We start from the raw sequence: 10,304 nt of genomic DNA, 5'->3' as shown, positions 1-10,304 counted from the left end.
ATAGTATTCAAAACCAGTTGGTTTGAACCATAAATCAATCAAATTGACTAGTTCATTAGCTAATGGGGTTGAATTAGTTGAAAAACTTGGTTGGGCTGATTTGCGTGCTAAGGTTTTCCATTAACCTGCCATAACCAATCGGTTTATGAAAAAACTAGTCGATTTTTCCATAAACAAATTGATTACATCATAAACTGCTTGGTTCATTATTAGCTTGGCTGCAAACCCAATATGAGTTGTGTTTTTTGCTTTTCTGAGTAGTTTTGAGAAAAACTAGTGGCTATTTACCTCCAAATACAACCCCTCCAAGCCTGTAAAAGGATGTAACCCCTCTCATTTTCCTCACACATATCAACCCTAGCAATGTTGGCAATCAATGGTAATGTTAAATTCTTAAAGTAAAAGTGACATTTCCTTTATCTTTCATTTTCGTCATTTTACTTAAATTTTTAACATTACCATGGAATGACTAAGGATGTTTGAGACTGGTTTCAACCTTATTGGATTTCATATGGAGAAACTACATTTTTAGATATCACTCAAAATTCAAAAGACTTAATGGTTTTCATGATTTCAAGATTTAGGAGATTGCAATGTTTCCAATTGATTATGTCATGCGTTAGGGTATGAGATTGGCATCTGATCAAGATCATGAAGTCATTTAAGTACCTTGATGTTGGTGGCATTGATTATTGAACTGTGTTGATATTGGTAGTATTGCTTGTTGAAATCCTCTACCATGGCCTTAACAAAAATGTACCCTTCACTAAAAGGAAAACAATTGGTTAGGCATGCTATGCTTTTTCTACCATATTATAAGGTTGAGGAGATGAACCCTTCACTCAAAACAAAATCATTGGTTAGACATGTTAAACTTTTTCAATTTATACCATATATAGGGTTGAGCAATCCAATCCTAAATATTTTGAGCTAGATGATGTTTATGTAGCTCTTGTTGATGATCCCATTTCTAGTAGTGTTGAATCAATGATGAGTTTCATGAGTGATTATGTTGAGCAATGTTTTGTAGTTTTCATGTCTAGTTTTGTTGCTACTACTACTACTACTGAGGTTGCAGAGGGTCTGAGGAGTCCTTAGGCTATGAGCAATATGATGTTTATGTAGCTTAGGTTGACGATTCCATGTCTAGTAGTGGTGATGAGTTTGATCATGATGAGGAGTGATCATGTTGACCACTGATACATAGACTTGTTGTAGGCCACTGGCCCCATAACTTGTAGTATTTTTTTGTACTCTAGAGGTCATTTACAGCGTCATTAATTATGTCTTTTGTTGTTGATATGTATTGCACTCGGTGTCATTTTGATATATTCAACTTTACATGGTATATAGATGAGCAAATTTTTTATATTTTGTCTGTATTGGTTTGGAACCATGGTGTTAAATCTTAAAAATAGTTTTTTCATTAAAAAATAATTAGTTTATGAATTATTTTAAAGATTCTTTCATTGAGATCTGAGTAGTCAAGTTTTCACTGATTTGATAAGTGAACTGATCCGGTAAGTTTTTATTCTGGTTTTGAATACTATGCTAGAGATACTTAATCTCAAACTTAACACACACACACACACACACATATATATGTTTTATTAATCTGAAAATTGAAATATTATATTTCTTATTCCAATTTTGTATTTGGACGTATACATTTTAATTATGTTAAACTTTAAAAAGGTACCTCCATGTTTAATAAAATGGTTTTTTTTTTTTTTTAATTATTATTATTTTAATTTTTTTTGTTTGCTAAGTTGTGTGAGTACAAAAATGACTACCCGTTTAACCTTTGGCTTGAGAAACTGTGACTTAGGGACATCTAAGCCATCAAAATCAGCACAATTGGCCTAGGCCACACTAACCCTTAACATCACTAGTTTTTGCGTGATGATTTTCGAATTGACGAGCTTTATATTAAAGAGTGCCTTAACAATACACCCAATCATTATGTATTCTATACCCCATAAATTATTATTATTTTAATTCTCTCTCTCTCTCTCTCTCTCTCTCTCTCTCTCTCTCTCTCTCTCTATGTATATATATATATATATATATATATATAATTATTTTAAATAAAAAATAAATTATATATCATCTATTCGCAAATTAAAAATTTTATAAAACAATAAAATTAACACTACAATATTTTATTTATAAATAATATTAAAATAATTTTTATAATTATTATTTTTTTAATGTTAATTATCAATCAATTCCATCCCTGTTCCATTTAAAGTGAGCACCAAAGGAATTCGGTGCAAAATATTCCGACTATGCTTAAGGAACGAGCCTAACATTAGATTTGAGGTACATGAACCATTAAACTTTTGCATTTCCACCAGAAAATTAGGTTGACATAAATTAGGTTGACTATAACAGCATCCATGTAAGGAACTGCAGTCCTGAACACGTTTTTCCCGAAGTTCAACCGCAAAGGCCGCGCGGTTGGGGGTTGAATGGACAGCACGGTTTGAACAAGGAGCGAGCTCAGACTTATGCGATGGCATTATGTTATAATGCATGTGCATAGAGAGGAGGGCGAGCTGGTTATATATGTGTGGAGGCATGATTTAAGACTTATGGAGGCCAACCCATACTTGAAGACAAGCCGACATGGTATTGCGATGTAGTAGGGGTGCGTTGAGGCGTGGAGGACGAGTCGGCCAGGTAGGCTAACTCACCCTACCACCCGTATAAACAAGAGATGCGTTGGAGTCATTTCAACCATCGCTCAACATAATCACTCAAGCATCTTCGCTCATCTAAAAAGGAAGAAGTGCGTGAAAGAGGATAGTCGTAGCAATAACGGAAATTCGCATAAGGTGATGCGCCCAACCTTGGGCGAGGCTATACGAAGGAACGCACTATCTTGACTTTGGGTGAGGGCGCGAGCAGAGGATCGCCACCGGACGAAGTGTAAGGCGTACACAGGTGTGTGGCGCCCGGGTTGTGCGAAGGAGCGCCCGACGGTGAACAAGGGCATGGGCGCCCGGTTTGTGTGACGACTTGACACGGGTTCTTAGGTGACTCAGGTGAGCGCTCGCCCGTTGTGCAAGTGTGCACGGTGTGACTTTTGGTGAAGTGTTGAGGTTGTGAACAAGAGGTGCGACTCGTGCAGAGGTGCCCGTGTGTGGCGACTTGGAGGCACTCCCAAGTTGGGCAAACAACATGATTGTGCGATGAGGTAAACGAAGGGTTGGTGAGTCATGCGGTGGACGTGCGGAGGTTCTGACGAGTTGGGCAACCGAGTTTGCCGAAGTTGAAAATTTGCTAAGTGTAAATTTGGGGTTCCCCAAGATTTAACTTGTAAAGCTTTGTAACATTGAAGATTGTATAATATATTGATCTGGGCAGACTCATATTGCAGGGAGTTTCCCCTCCCTTTATATTGTTGTGCATTTCTCTTGTATAATGTTGTTTATGTGAATGTCATGGACTTTCACTTGTATAAAGGAACACATTAATAATACTTGGTTGCGAAACAAAAACTAAGTAGGATAAGTGGAATGTTAGGCATAGTCTACAATCGTACGTATTGGTGAAAAGAAAACGATTGGTAGTGCCGCACATCACTATAAGTGGTCGAAAGACTACTGCAGGTGTAGGGGCGTGACAGGTGGTATCAGAACTCGTGAACTGAATCAAGGAGCTGATTCTATAAAGACCGAAGACTTGAAAGGAAGTTCAAGCTTTGCAAGTGACAGGTGGAATACCAGGGTGATTCAGGTGAATGGTGAAACAGGTTTAGCATAGGAGAAGCTTTGTGCTTGGGCCAAGCTAAACGACAAGGCATGGAAGGTTTGGAAGAATGCGAAGGGAAGCTCTTGCTTACCTTATACAGGTTGAAGCGGTTGAAAGAAGAGAATCGTCAGATTCAAAAAGAACTTGAACTCTTGGAAAGGAATGTTGAAGACGAACTTCTTCAACTTGGTTGGACAATGGAGCAAGATGAAGTTGCAGATTGTGCTGACAAGGAAGAGGAAGCCGTGATGATTGAGGATGTTGCAGACGTGACAATGATGGAGGATGAACTTGAGATTGATCAAGTTGGACCAAGATCGTGCAGTTTGTAGACATGGATGGATGAGGATACTTACATGGAGGAGCCTCATGATGATGATCATGATGATGATGATGTAAGTACTATTGATACTTGTGTTTCACTTGAGCATTTGGGAGATGAACCATATGCAGGGAAGGGAAAAATCAGTTTGTCGATGCTAGGGAGGATCTTTCCATGGATGTCTATGATGAGACCTTGTATGGAAAAGCAAGGATTGTTGACTGTTGCAGGACTTGTTGGGGTTGCTTGTGACCTTATGGTAGAAGGTGCAAAGGCCTGTGACAAGGGAGGAACATGATGATCGTTGTGGAGGATTGGGTCATGCTTTAGCCACATGGAGAATTGGCTAAGTGCCCGGCATGACTCATGGATAAATTATTGGAGGGCACACACTTGAGTTGATTGGGTGGACACTTGAGTTGATTGGGTGGACTTCTCATGGCCGAGACCAAGAACAAGTCTTGGTGGAACCTTTAGTGGGGGAGCTATGATGTAGAGACTCATGTGATGATGATATGGTTGGGTGACCAAGTTCACTAGACTGAAGATTGCAGATTTGGATGAGGATGACCAATTGTTATTATGGGTCTACTTGGTTGGACTACATGGGAAACTTAGTCATGGAAATCAAGTTGGAGACATGGAGCATGGCAGTCTTATGCAAGGACATTATGCAGGAGCACTTGTAGAGGTGTCGCTTATGGGCATCCAATGAGGAGTGCCAAGGTAGGGATGTTGTGCAGGTAGATTTGCTGGTGTGACATGGGAATGTTTTAGTTATGAGCTGATGGAGAGGTTGTGCAGTTATGTACAACAAGGCCATGGACTTGGATGGAGTTGTGAGTAGGCTATGGAGCATTCCTACTACATGGAGAGCTAAGGCATCTTGCAGTGACCTTTGGGCTGAGACTTGTATGCTTTCTAAGATGTTGATTGGAGATGACTCATGGAGCTCATGATGACATGAGGTTGTGACTTCCAGGGAGACTTCATATATGGTGGACTTAGAGGATCTGATGCATTGAGGAGCTGAGGTCAGAGACTTTGATACAGAATGGGATGCATACTTTCGATTACATGTATGGGAATGGCTTGAAAGAGTGACTTGATGTGGAGGATCGATATGAGACACTTTGGAGTGATGGAGTTACAATGACGATGATGCCTTGGTAGGACACTTGGACATGGGTTGAGCTGAGACTTAACCACTTTTGACACATGGGAGTTGATTGATCTATGATCATGGGCAACACATGTATAGATGAGACAGGTGTATACTTGTTTCTATGACAGACTTGAGGGATGGTACATTGCAGATATGATGGAGGTTGCCTCATGGACCTAGATGTGGCACATCGAGAGTCGGAATTCGATGAGATGATCTCTTCATATTGAGGAGAGACACATATGGATGATGATGTTGGGGTAGATGTGGCTGATTTTGTGTAGCACATTAATGCCAAGCATCATGGACAACATGTTGCAGATGAGATGAGAACTACTTCATGGACCTGAGCATGGCTTACAAACATATGGAGATGGATTATTGATCAAGTTGATGATGTGACGGGATGTTCAAAGAAACAACTGATGGTGGCATGAGGATGTGCATTCTCATGGTTTGAGCGTGACAGTTGAATTAGTTACCCAACTAGTTCGAGTCATGAGGGGATCCAGTGTACATAGATGTGTTAGCATTTGGTGGAGTATCATGGCAGCAGTTCACACAAGGATGACACATGATGAGGTCGACACGAGATGTTGCAGGAAGCATGTAGCTTGGGATGGAGGGACCAGCCTTCCACGATGGGAACAGCATGTGTAGATTGCAACGAGGTGGTCAATGGTCATGGATTGAGATGATTTCCGATGTATGACATACCGATGGGGTGTATACCTTGGTATGGTGATCTTGGTGACAGATGGTTGCCGGGACGAGACATGATGGAGACAATGGTTCTACATATGTTGCAGGGATGTTTGCAGTATGTGGAGGAGTTGAAATCATGGATGAGATGGATATTGATGATCTTGGTGGATGACTACCAGGATGGTATGTTGTCGACGACAACAATGACTTCAGGTGGAGGAGGATGTAAGGACCTACAGTCCTGAACGCGTTCCGCTTGAAGTGCAACCGTGAAGGGTGCACAGTTGGGGGTTGAACGAACAGCACGGTTTAAACGAGGAGCGAGCTCAGACTTATGCAATAGTATTATGTTATAATGCGTGTGCATAGAGAGGAGGGCGCGCTAGTTATATATGCGTGGAGGCATGATTTAAGACTTATGGAGGCCGATCCATACTTGAAGACAAGCCGACATGGTATTGCGACGGAGTAGGGGTGCGTTGAGGCGTGGAGGACGAGTCGACCGGGTAGGCTACTTCGCCCTGCCACCCGTATAAACAAGAGATGCGTTGGAGTCATTTCAACCATCACTCAACACAATCGCTCAAGCATCTTCACTCAGCTAAAAAGGAAGAAGTGTGTGGAAGAGGATAGCTGCAGCGATAAGGGAAAGTTGCATAAGGTGATGCGCCCAACCTTGGGCGAGGCTACACGAAGGAACACACTGTCTTGACTTTGGGTGAGGGCGCGGGTAGAGGATTGCCGCTGGACGAAGTGTAGGGCGTACATAAGTGTGTGGTGCCCGGGTTGTACGAAGGAGCGCCCGACGGTGAACAAAGGTGTGGACGCATGGTTTGTGCGACAACTTGACACGGGTTCTTGGGTGACTCGGGTGAGCGCCCACCCGTCGTGCAAGTGTGCACAGTGTGACTTTTGGTGAAGTGTTGAGGTTGTGAACAGGAGGTGCGACTCGTGCAGAGGCGCCCGTGTGTGGCGACTTGGAGGCGTGCCCAAGTTGGGCAAACAACACGATTGTGCGACGAGGTAAACGAAGGGTTGGTGAGTCATGCAGCAACTGTGCGGAGGTGCTGACGAGCTGGGCAACCGAGTTTGCCGAAGTTGAAAATTGGCTAAGTGTAAATTTGGGGTTTCCCAATATTTAACTTGTAAAGCTTTGTAACATTGAAGATTGTATAATATATTGCAGGGAGTTGCCCCTCCCTTTATACTGTTGTGCATTTGTCTTGTATAATGTTGTTTATGTGAATGTTATGGGCTTTCATTTGTATAAAGGAACACATTAATAATACTTGGTTGCAAAACACAAACTAAGTAGGATAAGTGGAATGTTAGGCGTAGTCTACAATCGTAAGTATTGGTGAAAAAAAAACAATTAGTAATGCCGCACCTCGCTATAAGTGGTTGAAAGACTACCGCATGACAATCCATGTGAAGCTTCGTGGCTTTGGAGCAATAACGTAACAGTACGATCGTAACAATTTGTGGATGTGCTGAATGTACTGTGTTTTTCAAAAAATAAAAAAAAGTTGTGGATGTGTAGTGGCCACGTCTCATTGAAACCGCAAGGCATCGATCAATTTGTGTCTTTTGTCAATAAATTTGAGCCGACCATGTTTGGGATTCCATTAAGATGAAAAGCGTTTAAATAATATTGATAACAACCACAATATTGGAGCCCATTATCGGAAAAGACTGAAACAAGCTTATACAGAGACTGCCCAACAAGCGTGTACAAAGTGAACATAATATGAAAACGATTGAACCTAATAAGAATTTAATAAAAGTTGTAAATTGGAACCTCTAAATTGACTAAACCGCCACGCTTAATAAACCAACCTGGGGCTACCGACACTCAGACCAGCTATGAAATTTTAACGCTTAATAAACCAACCTGGCTCTACGGACACTCATACCAACTATGAAATTTTAACGCTTAATAAACCAACCTGGCACTACGGACTCCAATACAACTATGAAATTTTAACATGTTCATATAACACGTTTCAACGTGACTCAGAGTTCTCTACTTGGACAGATTATGCATCACCAATTGGTCCCGAAATCATGATTTAAGCAGTTTCTTCTGAGCTATTCTGTTCAGCATTTCGGAAGCAATAGAAATAATGGAACGGTTTGCCAAAATTTGTATTGTAACGTGTCTGCTGGCATTATTGCCTCTGAACGCAGCACAGACTAGCCCCAGAAAACCAATAGTGTCAGCTGCCTACATATTTGGAGATTCCACTGTAGATCCTGGCAACAATGATGGACTTGCAACGATTTTCAAAGCCAACTTTCCTCCATATGGGAGAGATCTTGCGGATCGTAAACCTACTGGTCGATTTACTAATGGAAAATTAGTAACAGATATATTATGTATGACTCGAAATAAAACCTAGTAACCTGTACACTAAATTCATATGATAGTAACATAAATTCTATTACAGATTGTCTTAAATCAACACTATAGCAATGAAGCTTTAGACTGACACTGTTCTAAATATTTTGAAATGTAAATTGATCCTACTTGATAGTTTCGTTTTAATGTTGGAATTAGGAAGGGAAAGTATATATTATCTTAAAGTTTCCAGGGATTTTGGATATCTAGTGATTTGGTGTTTTTTAAGTTAAGGTGTTTTTAATGTGAAGTTATTTATTCAATTCTTCATCGGTCTTGGATAGAGGGTGATTTCTGAAGGTTTTGGATAGACAGTGATTCGATATTTTGTTAAGGGTTTTTTTAATGATATCACCCATTCATTTCCCATATTAATCAAAATTATATATTACACATAATAAAAATGTAGTTATTACCAAAATTATAAAAAAAAAATACACCAACAAATCATTAGAATAATGCTGTTCTAAATATTTTTGAAATGTAAACTGATCCTACTTGTTAATGCTGCTATGGTTAACCATTTCAACTGTGTACAGCTGGTCTAGCAGGTCTTCCTGAGTTACTGCCCGCATATCTGGATCCCCAATTCCAAGGAAAACAAATGCTTACAGGCGCCAGCTTCGCTTCTGCTGCAGCTGGATACTATGATACTATGGTTCTACCTCTCTCTCTCTTGTTAGTATATCTTTTTTTCTTAAACTAATTGCCCAACAAACTCATTTCAGAAATTTAATTCCTAGATCTATAATTTTCACCTTTAACATGTGCATCTTTTTTCTTGAACTAATTACCAAACAAACTCATTTCAGATATTTAATTTCCAGATCTATAATTTTCAACTTTAACATGTGCAGAATGTTCTAACTTTGGGGCAACAAGTGGAGTATTTCAGGCAGTATAAAGACCGGATTGCGAATATGGTTGGCGCTTTTAATGCCACCAAGATAATATCAGGAGGCCTGTTTGGGATAAGCATGGGAACTAATGACTTTGCTCTTAATTATTATATGAATCCTATTCTAAGTGAAGAATACAGTGTCACGCAGTTCCAGGATCTTCTGTTACATTCTCTTTCGGAATTTATACAGGTGATCCATAGTTTCATCAATGCAATTATAAATGGTGATGTTAGGCATTTACTGGGTTTATATTAAATCACCGTTGAATTGCGTGTGTGACAGAGTATATACACCGAGGGTGCACGCAGACTTGCTGTCATTGGCCTGCCTCCTTTTGGCTGTTTACCTTCACAAATAACCATGCATAATTTGATGGGTAACACCTGCATTGACGAGTATAATGATGTCGCTGTTTCTTTTAATCAGAAGATTGTATTATTATTAAAGGCACTGAAGCCCAGATTTCCTGGCCTTACAATGATTTATATTCACATATATGACAAGTTGTTTGACATCATACAGCATCCCGGTGCATATGCTAATATTCTGTATCTCGGGTCGCTTGCCTTCATCATAACCTAATTTCTTTATTAACTAAGGTTTTTTAATATGGTTTAGCCTAATATGTTTTTTCATTTTATAAAAATAAAATGTATATCTAAATTTTTAGTAGGTCTAATTCTGATACTAAGTACCTTGTTTTTCTGAGAGGTTATGGATTAAATCTCTTTCCTTCTAGTTTGACCGGCAGATAGATCCTTCGAATCGATCTACCTGGATACTTATAAATTTCTCCAAATTTGACAGTGTAATGTGTTGTTTCTGGTTGCAGGGTTTGAACAAACTAGGACAGGTTGCTGTGGAACGGGTTTGATAGAGGCAGCGTATATGTGCAACTCGGAAACTCCAACCTGTCCGGATGCATCCAAATATGTGTTCTGGGATTCAGTCCATCCAACAAGCCATGTTTACGCGATCCTCGCCCAAAACATATTTTCACAAGCTCTTCCGCTTATCAGCTAACGCCACTGCGTCTGTTACGTCCACTATTCATTA

The 10,304-nt window shown here is 40.0% G+C and overlaps 1 protein-coding gene across 1 annotated transcript; it reads left to right on the top strand.

Moving 5' to 3' along the window:
• The first annotated feature begins 8,071 nt into the window (after positions 1-8,071).
• On the top strand, positions 8,072-10,304 carry LOC149156248 (GDSL esterase/lipase At5g22810-like). The gene is made up of 5 exons (XM_089444698.1): positions 8,072-8,324; positions 8,886-9,004; positions 9,204-9,437; positions 9,531-9,777; positions 10,081-10,304. The coding sequence occupies exons 1-5, from the start codon at positions 8,072-8,074 to the stop codon at positions 10,269-10,271; spliced, it is 1,044 nt and encodes a 347-aa protein (XP_089300824.1). The 3' UTR covers positions 10,272-10,304.

This window comes from Pinus tabuliformis, chromosome 9, assembly GCF_031772625.1.
Source record: "Pinus tabuliformis cultivar Carrire ecotype Pingquan chromosome 9, CPIR1, whole genome shotgun sequence".
In the NCBI taxonomy this organism is placed as follows: Eukaryota; Viridiplantae; Streptophyta; class Pinopsida; order Pinales; family Pinaceae; genus Pinus; species Pinus tabuliformis.
This window is presented reverse-complemented; position numbering and strand designations above follow the sequence as displayed.

Coding starts and splice junctions, on each gene's coding strand:
- LOC149156248 (XM_089444698.1), top strand. CDS start 8,072: ATGGAACGGTTTGCCAAAATTTGTATTGTAACGTGTCTGCTGGCATTA. Junction 8,325..8,885: donor ATTAGTAACAGATATATTAT/GTATGACTCGAA, acceptor AACTGTGTACAG/CTGGTCTAGCAGGTCTTCCT. Junction 9,438..9,530: donor CTCTTTCGGAATTTATACAG/GTGATCCATAGT, acceptor CGTGTGTGACAG/AGTATATACACCGAGGGTGC.